This window comes from Anguilla rostrata, chromosome 2 (assembly GCF_018555375.3).
Source record: "Anguilla rostrata isolate EN2019 chromosome 2, ASM1855537v3, whole genome shotgun sequence".
Taxonomy (NCBI): domain Eukaryota; kingdom Metazoa; phylum Chordata; class Actinopteri; order Anguilliformes; family Anguillidae; genus Anguilla; species Anguilla rostrata.
In genome coordinates, this window is record NC_057934.1 from 68,854,854 (window position 1) to 68,874,259 (window position 19,406).

Here is a 19,406-nt window from a genome sequence, read left to right on the forward strand (position 1 = left end):
CTGTCTGCTGTGTTTGGGTATAAGGGACAGGCTCAGAGGTAAATCTGTACTAGACACACTTTCTCTGATTGAGCTGAGTGGTTTCTGCTCAGGAAAGTGATGCCTGGAAGTAGCGATTTGGTTTCTCTTCCTTGTTCTGGTTACTCTAAGAATGTGCTTTTTTTTTCTTTGTCCTTTGTCCTAAAAAAATGTAAAGAAACTCTTACAATAACAGCGTGTGTCGCGGCATGCGTAGCTGTAAAACGGGCTCAGAATCAGGCCACGTGTGCAGACGGAGATTTTAGCAGGCACCGGAGTGATGCGTTCAGTGTTATTGAAAAGCTTGAGGGACTCGATCAGATCGCTCGCGCTGGTATATGTCTGTTAGGGCTCTGGGGGTGGGGGCGGCGGCAGGGCACAGGAGTGGGGGTGGGGGTGTGTAGGAGGCGCCGGGCAGCGGGACAGTGGTCGGGGGGGTGAGGAGGCGCTGGGCGGCAGGACAGTGGGTGGGGGGAGGGGTGTGACGGAGGGGCGGGGGCAGCTCGAGTGGGTTTCCCCGCTCTAAACGCTTCCTCTTTTGGCGACGGCCGGCCCACAGACTCTGTTCCGCTGCGGCTGGAGTTCCTCTCTTAACGCGAAGCGGGGGGGCGGCGGCCTCGTTACCGCCAGACCGTTTCAGGAACAACGCTACATGAGTTCTGTAGCCGCTTGTTACCTTCTGCCCCCCCCCCCGCCCCCACCCCGCCTCTGTGTGTGTACTAAAGGTGGGGCGTGTTATTGGAACAGAAAGCAGGCTATGAGGAATCCACATTCATTTTTAAACGTTGTGAAATACAATACATTAAGCTCTTATATAGCGCTCTTCATGCGTACGTCCCAGGGCGCTTATGTAGGGGTGCTGTATCTAGCAAATAGGGGTGCTAGATTGGGGCTCGACAAATTAAAAAAAAAATATGTAAGAATGTTTCTAGTGGTAGTGGTTTCCAGCTTGGCAGCCTGGTTTGTGATTTATTTGTGTAGCATAAGGCTTTCCGCACTGCTAGTTCAAGTGCAGGTAGTGAGCATTCCTGGGTTGTTCAGCATTGTTGCTGCACAGCGCAGGCCCCAGACCCCCCCACCCCCCCACCCCCTCGCTGCTTGAGCCATTGGCAGCTGCACAGTCCGTTTTATTGGTGATTCAGATATTTAGGGGAACGGGGACAGGTTTGACTGTTCGAGGGCTGTGCACAGGAACCATAAACAATGATTACAAACCGACAACAAGCACATAAACATGCAGAGTGAATCCAGATGAGCTGGGGTGGGGGGGGTGGCCAGGGGATGGACAAGGGAGGGGGGGGGTAGGAGAGGGACGGGGACGGGCGAAGACGTCCCGGGACGCGGAGGTGGGGAGCGGATGACGGCGGGGGGGGGGGGGTGCGGCACCGATAGGAGCGCGTCGACCAATCAGCAGCCGGCTCCCAGACGACCCCGAGCTGGAGAGGACATTAGAGGCCGCTCTGGCTGTCCATCAACACATCTGTCTCCCATCGGGAGAGCGATTTCAGAAACGTCGTCAGACGCCCGCGTCCCAGAAGTTTGATGGATGTTTTTAGGTTGCTTGTTGTGTTCTCTCTGTCTTTATTTCGCTGTTTTACGAGGGGGGGCGCTCGGGGGTAATGCGCCCCAGACCTGGGCCGGGCTGCGAGAGCACGCCCGCGCCACTGACCCACCTCGCCGGGGTGCCAGCTGCGTTGGGTAAAGCTGAAAGCGGGACGGTACTGAGTCACAGTCTGAGGTTTGTTACCCCCCCCCCCCCCCGGGTGCGTGTGCGGGTATTACTGGGGGGGGGGGAACTCCTAACGAACTCCTCGGGACTCTAATGGCGCCCCGTGTGCGGAACCCACGGTTAGCGGTGCGGCTAGCCAGCGCAGCTCAGGAGGGTTCGCTCTCTCTGAGCAGGAGAGAGGGAAGGAGGGGTGCATACCAGACGGAGGGGAGGAGGGGAGGAGAGGAGGGGAATGGGGGAGGGGGAGGAATGTTTGATTTATGGGCTGGAGTGCAGAGAGAGCTGTTCTGTAGCAGTGGTGCTCTCTCTTTCTCTCTCTCTCTCTCTCCCCCCCTCTCTCTCTCTCTCTCTCTCTCTCTCTCTCTCTCTCTCTCTCTCTCTCTCTCGCTCTCGTCCTCTGTGCTTGGGTGCAGTGGCAGTCCTCTTTCCTGCCTGCCGCTCCCCTCCCTGCTCGTCTAGTCTGCAGGAAATGAAGGGATTGCAGGATCCTGTAGGGCTGGGGGGGGGGGGGGGGGGGGGGCTCACAGCTCTGGGCTGAGGGACGGCAGGATGGTGGTCACGCTGCAGACTTGCCCAGACAGGGCCCCTGCCCCGCCCTCTCCCCAACACTGAACCACCTCTCTCTGCCCCAACACTGAACCACCCTCTCTGCCCACTACCCCTCTCTGCCCAACACTGAACCACCCTCTCTGCCCCACACACTGAACCACCCTCTCTGCCCCCACGACCCACACTGAACCCCCTCTCTGCCCCAACACTGAACCCCCTCTCTGCCCCAACACTGAACCACCTCTCTCCCCATGCCACCTCTGCCAACACTGAACCCCCTCTCTGCCCCAACACTAGACCACCTCTCTGCCCCAACACTGAACCACCCTCTGCCTGCACCCCCCAACACTGAACCACCTCTCTGCCCCAACACTGAACCCCCCTCTCTGCCCCAACACTGAACCACCCTCTCTGCCCCAACACTGAACCACCCTCTCTGCCCCCAACACTGAACCACTCTCTCTGCCCCAACACTGAACCCCCTCTCTGCCCCAACACTGAACCACCCTCTCTGCTCCCAACACTGAACCCCCTCTCTGCCCCAACACTGAACCACCCTCTCTGCCCCAACACTGAACCACCTCTCTGCCCAACACTGAACCACCCTCTCTGCCCCAACACTGAACCACCCTCTCTCCCAACATGAACCCCTCTGCCCCAACACTGAACCACCCTCTCTGCCCCAACACTGAACCCCCTCTCTGCCCCAACACTGAACCACCCTCTCTGCCCCAACACTGAACCACCCTCTCTGCCCCAACACTGAACCACCCTCTCTGCCCCAACACACTGAACCACCCTCTCTGCCCCCACACACTGAACCACCTCTCTGCCCCAACACTGAACCACCCTCTCTGCCCCAACACTGAACCCCCTCTCTGCCCCAACACTGAACCACCCTCTCTGCCCCAACACTGAACCACCCTCTCTGCCCCAACACTGAACCACCCTCTCTGCCCCAACACACTGAACCACCCTCTCTGCCCCAACACACTGAAACCACCCTCTCTGCCCCAACAACTGAACCACCCTCTCTGCCCCAACCACTGAACCACCCTCTCTGCCCCAACACACTGAACCACCCTCTCTGCCCCAACACACTGAACCCCCTCTCTGCCCCAACACACTGAACCCCCTCTCTGCCCCAACACTGAACCACCCTCTCTGCCCCAACACTGAACCCCCTCTCTGCCCCAACACTGAACCACCCTCTCTGCCCCAACACTGAACCACCCTCTCTGCCCCAACACTGAACCACCCTCTCTGCCCCCCAACACTGAACCACCCTCTCTGCCCCAACACTGAACCACTCTCTCTGCCCCCAACACACTGAACCACCCTCTCTGCCCCAACACTGAACCACCTCTTAACACACTGAACCACCCTCTCTGCCCCAACACTGAACCACCCTCTCTGCCCCAACACTGAACCACCTTTAACACTGAACCACCCTCTCTGCCCCAACACTGAACCACCCTCTCTGCCCCCCAACACTGAACCACCCTCTCTGCCCCAACACGTCCCCTTCTACACTGACACCCTCTCTGCCCCAATTTTACACTGACCAACCCTCTTTCCCCAACATGAACACCCTCTCTGCCCCAACACTGAACCACCTTTAACACTAAACCCCCCCTCTCTGCCCCAACACTGAAGCCCCCTCTCTGCCCCAACACTGAACCCCCTCTCTGCCCCAACACTGAACCCCCTCTCTGCCCCAACACTGAACCCCCTCTCTGCCCCAACACTGAACCCCCCTCTCTGCCCCAACACTGAACCACTCTCTCTGCCCCCAACACACTGAACCACCCTCTTACTCGTTTTATTGTGTCACTTTACTCAGTTTGATTTTAAGTCCAGAAGGCCATGTCAGGCGCTGGTCATGTTGTGACTTCCTCTGTTCTCTCGCTCTCTCTGATTGGATACAGGGCAGTGTGGAGATTTACTTTTCCAGCTGTTGGCTTTCTGAGGAGTGATAATCTCTCTGGATTAAGAGCTCTCTCTCTCTCCCCCCCCCCCCCCCCGCCCCTCCTCTCTCCCCCTCTCCTTCTCCTCCTCTGTCCCCTTTCCCAAACGCCGTCCACATGAGGGAGGAGAAAGGAGGTAGAATTCAGCCTTGCTAATTCAGCAGTTCTTTTTTGAGGAGGAAAGTTTAAAAAAGAGAGAGAGAGAGCTGGAGCTCAATTCGTGCACACACACACACACACACACACAGACAGACAGACACACTCACACACACAGACACACGCACAGACAGACAGACAGACAGACGGACGCGCGGGACAGACAGAGTAAAGGGGAAAATGGGGCGTGAACGCCAGCAGCAGCCTCAGACTGTTCGCCTTTTTCCCCTTCCTCTTTTTTCGCTGCCCCCCCCCCCCCGAAGGAAACGCTGAAGCCACAGACTCCCGAGCGTTGTGCCCGGAGGCTCTACCTGCTGCTTTTGCTTCCCGCTGCGTCGGCGTCGGAACCGTTTTTTAGGCGGGCCCCCCGGAGCCCGCTGGGGCGGGTTGGGGGGGGGGGCCTCTCTCTCTCTCAGCCCCCCCGCCGCTCGTACACACGGCCCATTGTGGACGGCGGCACGGCCCAGTGTTTATAACCCCGCTGGGGGGGGGGGGGGGCTAGCGCGCTGCGGCTCCCGCTAAGCACTAAAGGCTGGCGTGTGTGAATAATACTCTGGCCCCCTGATTTCATAAAGGGCCTTTTGATGATTTTTTTTCTGCCGGCCGGGGGGAGCGTGTCCGCCTTTCGGCAAAACCCCTCCGGCGCCCCTGCGCCCCTGCGCCAGCGTCATGGAAACTGGGGCGCGGCCTCGGGCGAGGCCGTGTTTCGGTTCAGGAGTTCACGTCCCCGTCTGCGCTAGCAGGCCCGTCGCTGGCTTAGCCGTTTAGCTTAATCATTTCTTAGAGCCTGTGTTGTGTTTATAGTGTACCGCATGCTGGCAGTGGGTTTTTCTCTGGAAGCTGTGAAACGTGAGCGGACCAGCGCATCGATTGGCCAGTTCGAAAGGGATCTCGGCAGGTCTTGAGAAAGTTTACATTGAAATGCTTCAAATAAACCCAAGACGCGCTGACTTGCGTTTGAGTGGATTTAATTACACCGTCCTCTTTTAGTTCCAGAAAAACGCTTTGTTACACTGCTCTGGGTTTTCAGCCAAGAGCAACTCTCCTCGGTTTTGTTAAAGAATACTTTTTTTTTTTCTTTTTCCCCCCAAAGTGGTGTAGAACTTGACGCTACCCTCGCTTTGACACGGAGGGACCCGGCGACTGCCAGTAGAATAAATCGCGGCTGACTTAATTACACGGGGCTGCTGTTACAACACTGGAGCCCCGTCTGTTGGGAAAGCCAAATATAACAGGCTGGTTCCCGTGGACGTGGAGAGGGGGGGGACGTGCAGACGGGTCCCAGACGGGACGGGGGGGGGGGGGGTGGGGGCGGTCCTGGAGTCACCTTTGTTCCGGTGGGGGGCTCGGTGTTCCTGCACCCACTGGGGCCGTTTACCGCACCGTCTCTCTCTCTCTCTCATGGAAACTCTCTTTCTGCGGGCTTTTCGGGGGACCACCCAGGCTGAGCCGGGGCAGATTGGCGTGGCGCACGTTGGCATGGTGCAGGCCGGCGTGGGCACGCCCGGTGGCTCTGACGGGCACACGAAGGTGCCCGAGGACGGGCGTTTTAGTTTGAGAAGTCTGCCCAGGGCATCGAGGGCCGCCGGCTAGCTGGCGTGGGCGCTGTCCGAGCGGGCGCTCTCGTTAGGGTGGGCACCCTGGCACAATGCCGCCACCGGCCCCCGCGCCGCTCTCCTTCTAAAAAACGCCACCCTGATCTCTGGGGAACACCTCCATTGCTCTGCTCTCCTGCTGTTTGACCTTCACTGTAGCGTTAGCTTCCGTTTGTGAAAGGAGGTAGCGGCGTGGTGGTCTCCCCGTGTCCGTGTGGGTTTCCTTCGGGTACTCCGGTTTCCTCCCACAGTCCAAAGACACGCAGGTAGGCTAATTGTCGCTGGTTAGCAGTGGTCAGCACTGATTGTCGCTGGTTAGCGGTGAGGAGCTGAAGCCCCCTGGGTGTCCATTTGTAAAAGAAGGTAGCAGCATGTTCTCTGGTTAGCGCTGGTTAGCGGTGGTTAGCGCTGAGGAGCTGAAGCCCCCTGGGTGTCCATTTGTAAAAGAAGGTAGCAGCCTGGTCTCTGGTTAGCGGTTGTTAGCGCTGGTTAACGGTGGTTAGCGCTGGTTAGCGGTGGTTAGCGCTGAGGAGCTGAAGCCCCCTGGGTGTCCATTTGTAAAAGAAGGTAGCAGCATGTTCTCTGGTTAGCGCTGGTTAGCGGTTAGCGCGAGGAGAGCCCCCTGGGTGTCCATTTGTAAAAGAAGGTAGCAGCCTGGTCTCTGGTTAGCGGTTGTTAGCGCTGGTTAACGGTGGTTAGCGCTGGTTAGCGCTGGTTAACGGTGGTTAGCGCTGGTTAACGCTGGTTAGCACTGGTTAGCAGTGAGGAGCTGAAGCCCCCCGGGTGTCCATTTGTAAAAGAAGGTAGCAGCATGTTCTCTGGTTAGCAGTTGTTAGCGCTGGTTAGCAGTTGTTAGAGCTGGTTAGCGGGAGGAGCTGAGCCCGGTGTCCATTGTAAAGAAGGTAGCATGGTCTCTGGTTAGCGTGTTAGCTGTTAGCGGTGAGAGCTGAAGCCCCCAGGTGCATTTGAAGAAGGTAGCAGCATGTTCTCTGGTTACGCTGGTTAGCGGTGGTAGCTAGGAGGCTGAAGCCCCCTGGGTGTCCATTTGTAAAAGAAGGTAGCAGCATGGTCTCTGGTTAGCGGTTGTTAGCGCTGGTTAACGGTGGTTAGCGCTGGTTAGCGGTTGTTAGCGCTGGTTAACGGTGGTTAGCGCTGGTTAACGCTGGTTAGCGCTGGTTAGCGCTGGTTAGCAGTGAGGAGCTGAAGCCCCCCGGGTGTCCATTTGTAAAAGAAGGTAGCAGCATGTTCTCTGGTTAGCGGTTGTTAGCGCTGGTTAGCAGTTGTTAGAGCTGGTTAGCGGTGAGGAGCTGAAGCCCCCCGGGTGTCCATTTGTAAAAGAAGGTAGCAGCATGGTCTCTGGTTAGCGGTGGTTAGCGCTGGTTAGCGGTGAGGAGCTGAAGCCCCCTGGTCTCTCTCTCCGTTCTCCAGCCGGCAGAACCAGCTGAAGGAGCAGCCGCCGCCGCAGCAGGTGCTGTCGCCCAGCCAGCTGCCCGAGGAGGCCGAGTGCCTGACGGTGCCCAAGTACAAGCGGGACCTGGTGCAGAAGCTGAAGATCCTGCGGCAGGAGCTGTCCCAGCAGCAGCCCCAGGCCGGGCACTGCCGCATCGAGGTGTGCCGCGAGGAGATCTTCGAGGTGAGCGGCGCCGCCGGGGAAAGAAAAAAAAGCGTCCGAAACGCGGGGGAACGCGCCGGAGTGTGTGCGCCCGCACGCATGCGCACACACACACGCACACATACTCACATGCACGCACACACACACACTCGCTGGCACACGCACACACACGCACACACACACACACACACACACACACACACACTCGCCGGCACACGCACACACACACACACACGCACACACACACGCACACACACACACACTCGCCGGCACACACACACGCACGCACACACACACACACACACACACTCGCCCGCACGCACGCACGCACGCACACACACACACACACACGTGTGTTAGCACTGATGGAATGCTAATATGATAGTGCACTTCAAAACTGTGTTATCACTGATGGAACGCTAATATGATAGTGCACTTCAAAACTGTGTTAGCACTGATGGAACACTAATATGATAGTGCACTTCAAAACTGTGTTATCACTGATGGAACGCTAATATGATAGTGCACTTCAAAACTGTGTTAGCACTGATGGAACACTAATATGATAGTGCACTTCAAAACTGTGTTAGCACTGATGGAATGCTAATATGATAGTGCACTTCAAAACTGTGTTATCACTGATGGAACACTAATATGATAGTGCACTTCAAAACTGTGTTAGCACTGATGGAACACTAATATGATAGTGCACTTCAAAACTGTGTTAGCACTGATGGAACGCTAATATGATAGTGCACTTCAAAACTGTGTTAGCACTGATGGAACACTAATATGATAGTGCACTTCAAAACTGTGTTAGCACTGATGGAACTCTAATATGATAGTGCACTTCAAAACTGTGTTAGCGCTGATGGAATGCTAGTATGATAGTGCACTTCAGAACTGTGTTAGCACTGATGGAACACTAATATGATAGTGCACTTCAAAACTGTGTTAGCACTGATGGAATGCTAATATGATAGTGCACTTCAGAACTGTGTTAGCACTGATGGAACACTAATATGATAGTGCACTTCAAAACTGTGTTAGCACTGATGGAACACTAATATGATAGTGCACTTCAAAACTGTGTTAGCGCTGATGGAATGCTAATATGATAGTGCACTTCAAAACTGTGTGTTACCACCGGACTCTACGAGGTTTTTTGTAGTTCCTCACAAACCATTTATCCTGGGCAGTGCCCGGGCCTTAATTGCTCAAACATGTTAGTTTGTGTAATTTGTAGGAGAGGTTACGAGAATGTACATGATTGATTGATTTCCTTTTTTTTTCGTGTCATGCACACAAAGCGCCCAACCCTCACGGGTTTATAGGACACCAGAAATACAGTCGCAGTGGTGGAATATTTCATTTCATTACAAAATTACAGATTATTATACAGCTCGGTCTTAAAAAAAATATTATGCCTTCTCGCCCAAGCTTGGCAAATAAAATCCGCTACAAAGAAAGTTCCCTTCCTGAAGCACAGCTCGAGTTTGTGTACACATTACTTGTTCAGTTTAATGCATCTTTGGTGTTAAGAGCAGAGGCTGCAGTAAATCAGGTTTATGCATCTACAGTAATACTGTCATGTTTTAGCCTCTTCATCTTCTACTTCCTGCAGTGTAGCGGTTGCACTGCTGCCTTTTAAAAGGCTTGGACAGTTATTAATGGGACTGATGGTCACCACGGGGATCGTCTTATTGATTAGGGGGTGTAAATATTATATTAACGGATCAGCATCTGGTCAGCCCACCTGCAGGACGCTGTGTATCCATTTGCCTTGTGAGATTATAGATGAGCATCTTACTGTATACGTGAGAGAAACATTTTCCTTTTGTGTGTGTGTGTGTGTGTGTGTGTATGGTCTGTGTTTGAATGTATAATCGTGTGCTTTTGAGGCACGTAGCACATAATAGATCAGTATTGCCTGCCGACAGACCTTTTTTTCCAGCCTTTAAGTCAGGGGTGCACAACTCCAGTCCTGGAGGGCTGATCCGCGCGCTGGTTTTTGTTCCAACCGATTACCATTTCCCACAGATCTATAAACTACGCTGTTTCACTCCTGTGCTCGAGCACAGTGAAATCTCGGATAAGCTGGCAGACTGCGGCTGTAGCTGGTGCTTTATACACATGTCAGATCAAGATATGATTGGGCCAATTCAGTAAATGTTGGCGAGTGTTGTCACAGAATCCTGAAACGGATTGGCCCTCGTTGTGCGCCCCTGCCTGAAGTGAAGGCTGTAGGCCTCAGCGCGGCAGCCGCGCAGCTGCAGGGTCATGTGATCGGGTGTGAGCGCCACCCAGCGGGCCTTGTCGGCGGCGACTGGCAGACGCGCCGTCGTCCTGGCGACCGCGGCTCTGCCCCGGGGCAGCGGCGGTACCTGAGGCTGATTTAGGCCTGAGCTCCAGGCCTCCTCTTCTCCAGCCTCCCCCCCCCTCTCTCTCTCTCTCTCTCTCTCTCCTCTCTCTCTCTCTCTCTCTCTCTCTCTCTCTCTCCTCTCTTCTCTCTCCTCTCTCCTCTCTCTCTCTCTCTCTCTCTCTCCTCTCTCTCTCTCTCTCTCTCTCTCTCTCTCTCTCCTCTCTCTCTCTCTCTCTCTCTCTCTCTCTCTCCCTCCCCCTCTCTCTCTCTCTCTCCCCCCTCTCTCTCTGCTCTGCTCCTGAGGAAGGAGGACATTCTTTCTGAATGATTTCAGCAGCGAAGGGGGGAGAGGGGGAGGGGGGGAGCCCAGGCCAGACATAACTTCATAACTTCACACAGGACAAGCTGAGCTATAAAAAATATTACTTCATCGCCCCGCCGGGGGTGGGGGGGTTGGGGGGGGAGTGGCCCAATCTGGCCCTTTTGTGAGTAGTTCTTGCGCAGGAAAGTAAAAAATGTTTCGACCATGGCGAGCGCTGGGAGTCCGGGGGGGGCTCGGAAAGCCCTGGCCCAAACACGTCCCAGCCCGAGCCGCTCTGCGGAAACGCAGTGGAAACAGAAAAAAAAAAACCCAAAAAAACGCAGGAGTGATTTAATTCCACTAATGAGAGCGAGCGTGCGTTCATGGCCCTGGCGCACAGAGAGGGAGACTGTGTGCACAGGCGGGTGTGGGAACGCGGTGAGCAGACTGAGCCCTAACTGCTGATATCTGGGGAAAACTTTCTCTAAATGCCATTCGTGAGCACAGCTTTGGTAGCTGCAGACCCTTCTGGCCGTAACACGGGTGTTTTCAGAGGCAAAGACTCAGAGCTTTTTTTTTAGCTGGAAGTCAGTTGAATAGGGAAGAAGTCTTATGTAATTTTTTCACATGTTAGTTAAAGGGAAACGCACTGGACTGGGCTCGGGCTGTGCTGCTGCCGGCGCATTCCTGCTGCTCCCCCCAGACACAGGCTGAGGGGAGGGGGGGGGGGGGGGCGGCAGATCGGTAAACTGACACACAAACGGCCACGTTTTCCCCCCCCCCAGGGGACCCAGCCGTGCCGTCGTCTGCCGAAATGGCGGTTTTAACACAAGCCCCCATGTTTTTTTTATTTCGAGCGGAAATGTTCCCAGTTAGAGGAAACTTTGCGTGAAAGATGGCAAACCTGCAAAAACCTTTTGGGGCTTTTGCTCTGTGTGTTTCCGCCTGGGATGAGCCCTCGGAGATGTGAAACTCCCGATCCTCTACGTTTGGTCTTAATGCCCTGAGGCGCCTTCTCAGCTCCTGGGGACATAAAGACAGCGGTGGAGAGCGGTTTCTCATCTGAAGCGTTTTTTTTTCTCTCTCTGATGCTTCGTTCTGTGACGTTCCGCTGCGTTCCCTCTCGCAGGAGTCGTACCGCCAGGTGATGAAGATGAGGCCGAAGGACCTGTGGAAGAGACTGATGGTGAAGTTCAGGGGGGAGGAGGGGCTGGATTACGGAGGGGTGGCCAGGTACGGCGCCGGCACGCTTCATCCAAAATTTAAAAAAAAACCCTACTAGATTCCTCTTGGATAAGATCTGCAGGAAGGAATCTGAAGATGGAAGTCTTCCCCCTGGTGGCAGCTATGTGCTAATGCGCCTGTGTAACCCGGTTCCAGGGGCCAGATTCTTGCGACCAGAGAGCAGCAGTGAGAGAGGCCCTGTTTGAGAAGTTGCTGAGGGGGAACGGTATGTCTCAGAGCTGTCTGTCTGTTCCCTCTCTCTCCGTGCAGGGAGTGGCTCTATCTGCTGTCCCACGAGATGCTGAACCCTTACTACGGGCTGTTCCAGTACTCCCGCGACGACATCTACACGCTGCAGATCAACCCGGACTCCGCCGTCAACCCGGTAAGCCAGGGGCCAATGAGATCGCTTCGCCGTCAAACCCGGTAAGCCAGGGGGCCAATGAGATCGCTCCGCCGTCAACCCGGTAAGCCAGGGGGCCAATGAGATCGCTCCGCCGTCAACCCGGTAAGCCAGGGGGCCAATGAGATCGCTCCGCCGTCAACCCGGTAAGCCAGGGGGCCAATGAGATCGCTCCGCCGTCAACCCGGTAAGCCAGGGGCCAATGAGATCGCTCCGCCGTCAACCCGGTAAGCCAGGGGCCAATGAGATCGCTCCGCCGTCAACCCGGAAAGTCAGGGGGCCAATGAGATCGCTCCGCCGTCAACCCGGTAAGCCAGGGGCCAATGAGATCGCTCCGCTGTCAACCCGGTAAGCCAGGGGCCAATGAGATCGCGCGCCTGTTCGCTGGCCGCGCTCCTCGTCAGTCGCGGGGGAGCTGTGACCTCCTTTGTCCTTCGTCTCCGCATGCAGGCAGAGCGTCCGTGAAAGCGTGAGCCCCAGGGCTCAGAGGAACGCTCCTGTACCCGAGTTACCTGAGGGGACCGTCGGGTCTCTCTCTGAGCGGGACAGTAACGATTTCGCTTTTTTATAACGGGAACGCGTCGCGCTCATTTGAGCTGTTTTGGGTTACGTACACAGACGTGTGCAGAGCTGTGGGATTCAGCAGCTCTGTTCAGAAGACACACACACTCGTCTGTTTGTAGCCGAGGTGCTGTGCTGTGCGTCCTTCCCGAGTGACAGGCAGTGGGGTGGATGACCCTGTTCCATCTCTCTGTCCCTCTCTCCCTCCCTCCCTGTCCCCCCCCCCCTCTCAGGAGCACCTGTCCTACTTCCACTTTGTGGGCCGGATCATGGGCATGGCCGTGTTCCACGGGCACTACATCGACGGCGGCTTCACGCTGCCCTTCTACAAGCAGCTGCTGGGGAAGCCCATCACCCTGGACGACATGGAGGCGGTGGACCCGGACCTGCACAAGAGCCTGGTCTGGATCCTGGCACCGCGCGTACCTCACCACAACTCACACACTCGCGTCCTGTGTCTTAACAGCTCACACTCAACGCTCTGTAGCTCTCATATACACACACACGCTTACACACACACACACACACACGCGCGCTCACACGAACACGCGCTCTCTGTAGCTCTCATACACACGCACACACATGCACACACACACACACACACGCGCGCACACACACGCGCTCACACGAACTCGCGCTCTGTGTAGCTCTCATACACACGCACACACCACCAACCACACACACACACACACACAGCGCGCTCAGCGCTCACACACACACACACCCCTTCACACAGCGCACCCAACTTACACACACACACACACACACACACACGCTCATACATACACACACACGCATGCTTTCACACACTCACTCACACACACACACTCGCGCACACGCAGCTTGCATTGTGACATTCGACAGCAGTTTGTTTTCCTGGCCGTGAAGTCGGGTGTGTGTTGATGGGCTTGATGGAGCGTTTGCTTTTATAGCGTTAGACCTCATTAACTCTGATAGCTGCTGCTGCTCGGTGGCTGTTGTCGCATGATGTCCTCTTTCATCATCAGTCAGCCGTGTGCTGTGGGCAGACGGAACTCCATGTTACGGGCGGGCGGTCTGACCGTTCCACACAATCACTGTTCACTGTTTCAGCCACGATACACAATGGCGTGTTCACGCACACCGAAGATCGCCGCTCCATGCTCGCTCGCTGCTGGGCGGGACACGGCATGGGCGTGGGGCGCTATGGTAACCGTAACCATGCCTACCCTGACCAGCGTCGGTTCTGACCATTGCCCTGCAGGGACAATGACATCACGGGGGTGCTGGACCACACCTTCTGCGTGGAGCACAACGCCTACGGCGAGATCATCCAGCACGAGCTGAAGCCCAACGGCAAGAGCGTGCCCGTCACCGAGGACACCAAGAAGGAGTACGTGAGGTGAGACCCGGCCTGCCGCCGCCCTGCCGCCGCCCCCCCCCCGCCCCCTCAGCGCCCCCGCTCGGAGGCCCCAGGTACGGTACGCTAACCGCTACGCGTGTGTGTGTGTGTGTGCGCGTGTGTGTGTGGCGGCGTGTGTGTGTGTGTGTGTGTGTGTGCGTGTGTGTGCGTGCTGCGTGTTGTGTATGTGTTGTGGTGTGTGCGCTGGTGTGTGTGGCCTTTGTTGTGTGTGTGCATGCGTGCGTGCGCGTGTGGTGTATGTGGTGTGTGCGTGTGCTTGCGTGTGTGTGTGTGTGTGCGTGGCGTGTTGTGTGTGTGGGTGTGTGTGCTGCGCGTGTGTGTGTGTGCTGTGTGCGTGTGTGTGTGTGCTGTGCTGCGTGCGTGTGGTGGTCGCGTGCGTGTGTGTGTGTGTGTATCCGCAGGCTCTATGTGAACTGGAGGTTCCTCCACGGCATCGAGGCGCAGTTCCTGGCGCTGCAGAAGGGCTTCAATGAGGTCATCCCCCAGCACCTGCTCAAGTCCTTCGACGAGAAGGAGCTGGAGGTAGGCGAGCGGCGTCCGCGCGGTAAAGGGAGGGGGGGAGGGGGGGCCTGACCGACACGCTCGCGCTCACCTGCCTGTCTCTGTCCTCCCCCCCCCCAGCTGATCGTCTGCGGCCTGGGCAAGATCGACATCAACGACTGGAAGTCCAACACGCGGCTCAAGCACTGCACACCCGACAGCAACGTGGTCAAGTGGTTCTGGAAGGCGGTGGAGTCGTACGACGAGGAGCGGCGGGCGCGGCTGCTGCAGTTCGTCACCGGCTCGTCCCGCGTCCCGCTGCAGGGCTTCAAGGCGCTACAAGGTACCCCTCCCCCGACCGGCCCCCGTAGCCCCTCCCCCGACCGGACCCCTTAACCCCTCCCCCGACCGGCCCCTGTAGCCCCTCCCCCAACCGCCCCATAGCCCCTCCCCCAACCTACTCCAGTAGCCCCTCCCCCGACCGGCCCCCGTAGCCCCTCCCCAACCTACTCAGTAGCCCTCCCCACCGCCCCCTAGTCCCGACCGGCCGTAGCTCGAGGACCCTTACTCTCCCGACCGGACCCTAACTCCTCCCCGCACGACCCTAGCCCTCCCCCAACGCCCCGTGCCCTCCCCACGCCTGTAGTCCCGCAAGCCGCGAGCTCCTCAACGGCGTAGCTCCCCAACCACTCAGTACCCCCCACAACATGTCATACCTCCAACGCTCAGTAGCCTCCCACCGGCCCTTGTAGCCCCTCTCCTACCTCTCCAGTAGCCCTCCCCGACGCCCCGTGCCCTCCGCCGGACCTTTCTCCCCGACGACCCTAGCCTACTTCCCATAACCCCCCCAACCTCTCCAGTAGCCCCTCCCCCAACCGCCCTGTAGCCCCTCCCCTAACCCACTCCAGTAGCCCCTCCCCCAACCAGCCCCTGTAGCCCTGCCCAAAGCAGGCTTTCTGTGCGAGCCTTCAGCCCAAACGCACTGCACTCTGCCCCAGTGTCCTGAGCTAACCCTCACGCTCTCCTGGGGTGAGCCGAGGCCCACCGTACGGGACGTCCCGCCCCAGCACAAGCACGCAGCGCGCAGTCGCGGCCTTTTTAGGGCCCCGCACCCCGTCCGCGTTGGTCCGTTTGTTTTGAGATGTTGTGAAATGTGAGCGCAGACCAAAATGAAAACACGCAAAGAGGGTGCGCCCGAAACTGCGGCCCCCTGCGCCCCTCCCCTGCTCCCCCCCCTGTCCCCGGGCCTGCAGGGGGGGTGAATGAGGGGCCGGTGAGAGGGTTTCGGCTGACCCTGCGTCTGCCTGTTTGCCTTACAGGTGCTGCCGGCCCCCGGCTCTTCACCATCCACCAGATCGACGCCAGCACCAACAACCTGCCCAAAGCCCACACCTGGTGAGCGTCCCGGCGGAGCTCCGCCCCCCTGCCCGCCCGTCACGCCATGGCAACCGGCTGGGCCGTGTCCCATTGGCTGATTGCTTCCGCAGCAGCGGTCCAGTACTCTTTGTAGCTCTGATGTGATGTGTACGGTGTTTACAGTAAATGATCTCGACACATAATGTCAACCTCGGAATAATGTACAATACCATGCCTCCACTGACATTGTGATATAGAGTAAGGCTAGATAGAAAGATGCTTTTAAAGCATTTGAAATGGACAGAAATGGTGCTTTGAGAACGGAGCTAACGGGAACTAAAGGGAATATTCCAGTTTATTATATTCCATCTTATTCTCTCTGGGCTGCTGAAGTGTGCTGCCCTAAAGGGAATGCCAGTTTGAGTCCAGATGTTTTTTTTTTTCCCCCCCTTTATCTTTGCCTATTGAAGTCTGTGCGCTGTGGCTAGTTTTTCCAGGGGGCTAAAGCTCTAGGAGCAAAGCGGAAGCATTTTTTTACTAATGTTGGGGGGAAAAAATAAAATAAATAGATAAAACATTACAGGCATTTAGCAGACGCCCTTATCCAGAGCGACTTACACAACTTTTACATTGTATCCATTTACACAGTTGGATATATGCTGAGGCAATTCAGGCTAAGTACCTTACTGAAGGGTACAACGGCAGCGTCCTACCCAGGAATCGAACCTGCGACCTTTCGGTTACAAGCCCAGTTCCTTACCCACTGTGCTACACTGCCGCCTAAAGCTGTTCCTTTAATCCGACCCCTAATCTGTCTCCTTCCTCCCAGCTTCAACCGGATCGACATTCCGCCGTACGAGGGCTACGACAAGCTGTACGACAAGCTGCTGACGGCCATCGAGGAGACCTGCGGCTTCGCCGTGGAGTGAGGGAGAGGCGGCAAGAGGCGGGGCTTGTGCGCGCCCATCGCCCGCCCACAGGGAGGAGCTTCCACAGTCCAGCAGCACAGAGACCACACAGCCCCTATCCTTCCTTTTTTTTTTTTTTTTTAAATTTACAATTTCCTTTTTTCAGCTGCTAAAGACTTGATATATAATACCTTACATTGGAACCTGCAAGGATGCTGGCTTTTTTTTATTTTTTATTTTTTATTTACAACATTAAAAAGACTGTTCTATGTAGTGTTTCCTCATTTACTAAGCAGAACACAGATCCACGGGGTGAGGGGGGGATCAGCAGCAGAGAGTAGGTTTGCTTAGTACTACTGTTCATTTCAGAGGAAGCTTTGGTCTCCACGGACACACAGAGCCTGGGAGGGGGGGGGGGACTCGCTCTCTCTCCCGTTTCACGCCCGGAGACGCACGCGCTCCACAGGCTCGCTCGCCCACTGTGCCTGTGCGAGAGAAAAAAAGAAAAAAAAATGCTTTAGTTATTTTTATATCGGATGGGAAAATGAAACTATACAAATAGAATTTAATGACATTATTCCAGAATTCTAAACTGCATCTTAGAAAATTCCTTTTTTTTTTTTTTTGTTTAAATGCTCAAAGTATTAATGTTTAAATTATAGACTATTTGTGAAAGAGTTAAGCTTGAATGAAGTTGATGTTTTCCTGATGGATGAACCTGAAACCTTTAAAGCCACTCTCCAAACAGGAAGTTGAGAGGCCGACAGGAAGTGCAGCGTTGTGGGAAAGACAGACCACCACCTCCCACATCGCCCTCAAGAGTGCCATAGGCTAACTGCTCGACCGCTGGGTTAATTTAATGATGTCATCCTGTATATTTGCATATTGGTGTGGTATTCATTTGCATTTTTGCAGACTTCTGACCCCCCCACCCCCCACCCCACCACCCCTCCTTTCCGAGCCCCAAAAAGAGGACGGGACGGCAGAGTGAACGGGCTCAGAGGACGCACTGCGTGAACCACTCCGTCTGACCTGAAGACGCATCCGGCCGGCTGGGCAGGGGAACGTGCGCTCCGTCCTCTGGCCGCCTTCTGCCCACAGGAAAATGCTATTCAGGGAAGATTTCTGTGTTTTGAAAACTGACATCCACTTAAGAAGGCGGGAGTTTTACCTTGCAGCTCTCCAGCACTTTACAAACTTGTTGGGGGGGCGGGGGCGGGGGAGGTGCTTGCGTCATATTAGTTTCTAAATAATGCCGTAACACATTATATACGCAAAACATACTGCATTGGAAATATATATACCTGTAATTTTCGAGTATATATATATATTATATATATATATTTAAAGATATATATATTTTGTATATGGCTTGTCTTTTCTGTCCTTTCAACATACCAGTATATATCACAGACCTCTCACAGTCACATTCTCAGGTGATGTATCTCCTTTGCGTTTTTTTTTTTGTTTTTTTTTGTAAAGCAGACATGCGACTAGACAAAACATACTTCCCTCTCAAGGAAGCGTGTCTGGGGAAACATAGTGAGGAACTGCCATTCCCAAGTCTAACCTGTGACCCTCTCCCATAAGAGGCACAGCAGAGGGGAGACCCCTGGCCCTCTGGTTTGGGGGACCGAGGTCAAGATTTAATGGCATAACCCCTTGCATCCACACCCCCCACCCCATCACAGCTCTGCAAGTATGGACTTTCTAAACAATATTTATTTTTAGCCTTTTTTTCTTGCCACCCATGTGTTGATTCATAAGTTCTTTTTGAATGTTTAATGCTGCCTGTCTATAGCAATCTATTATGACCATGGACTGTTCTTAAAGTTTGCATACACACAAAATTTGAATTCATTGTTTTGTCTTTGCCAGTGTGTATGCAAAATTTAAAATATTTAGCCTCTGGATAAAGAAAATTAAGTATCCTGAGATGGTGCTTTGTACAGTATAGGATATTGTTCATATGCGGATCACAGAACCTTTAATTTATCTTAACTTAAAAAAAAAAAAGTTTGCACACCTACAGACTTAAGTTGCGCAAAACTGACAACTTCCATCTATTTACCAAATAGTTTATGGACTGATTGACTCCTATATAGCAACCCCCTCACCCCCCCCCCTCCATGTCCAGTGCACAGTCCTCTGCTCAGCCTCCTTAACCCACACTACATCACTGCACATCACTCACGCTCCGTTCTCGTCAACACGCCTCTGAGAGCGAGGAGAGCCGCCCCTGCGTCGCGTCAGTTTGGAAAAACACGGCCTGTTGCTTCGTGTAGCATGCTTCGCTAGCAGAACTGTATCTTACCGCTGACTGGTGCAATTTGTTGTACTTAATACACTATCATTTGTTTTGTATGTTGTATGTGTGTGTGTGTGTGCAATTGGTTCTGATTAAATTTTCTGTTGTCCTGAATTTACACCCACCCCCCCACACCCCCTCCCATATTTCCATTTGCTTGTATTTATTACAGCGTGTTTAGCATTCACACCAGCTGTTCTGTGAGCTTAAACACAAATGTATGATAAACATTTGGAAAAAGATCTTGTACCCATGCAGAAGATGAGCAATAAACTCTATGCTGTTTGCACCTCACAGCATAATGTTTAATATAACCTTGTGTTCAGGTCTTATTTCCACAGATGCACAGAAGGGGGAGGGAATCCTTTTGGGAGAAGTCGTTGGACGGATTTCATAAAGTTGTGAAACTGTTTTGAGATCGGATTCATGCCATGGTGTGACAGCACAGTACATTGCAGCATCATGCTCTTAAACT

At 54.7% G+C, this 19,406-nt stretch overlaps 1 protein-coding gene across 2 annotated transcripts in view; it reads left to right on the plus strand.

Moving 5' to 3' along the window:
• Positions 1 to 19,245, plus strand: part of smurf2 (SMAD specific E3 ubiquitin protein ligase 2) — a 75,494-nt gene extending 56,249 nt beyond the window's left edge. For both annotated transcript variants that reach the window (XM_064324275.1, XM_064324276.1), the window contains exons 12-20: positions 7,443 to 7,647; positions 11,419 to 11,522; positions 11,784 to 11,898; positions 12,711 to 12,889; positions 13,721 to 13,858; positions 14,281 to 14,401; positions 14,501 to 14,702; positions 15,679 to 15,754; positions 16,545 to 19,245. In XM_064324275.1, coding sequence (XP_064180345.1) covers positions 7,443 to 7,647; positions 11,419 to 11,522; positions 11,784 to 11,898; positions 12,711 to 12,889; positions 13,721 to 13,858; positions 14,281 to 14,401; positions 14,501 to 14,702; positions 15,679 to 15,754; positions 16,545 to 16,644 — 1,240 coding nt within the window. In that variant the 3' untranslated portion in view covers positions 16,645 to 19,245. The remainder of the gene's footprint in view (positions 1 to 7,442; positions 7,648 to 11,418; positions 11,523 to 11,783; positions 11,899 to 12,710; positions 12,890 to 13,720; positions 13,859 to 14,280; positions 14,402 to 14,500; positions 14,703 to 15,678; positions 15,755 to 16,544) is intronic.
• Positions 19,246 to 19,406: the final 161 nt, after the last annotated feature.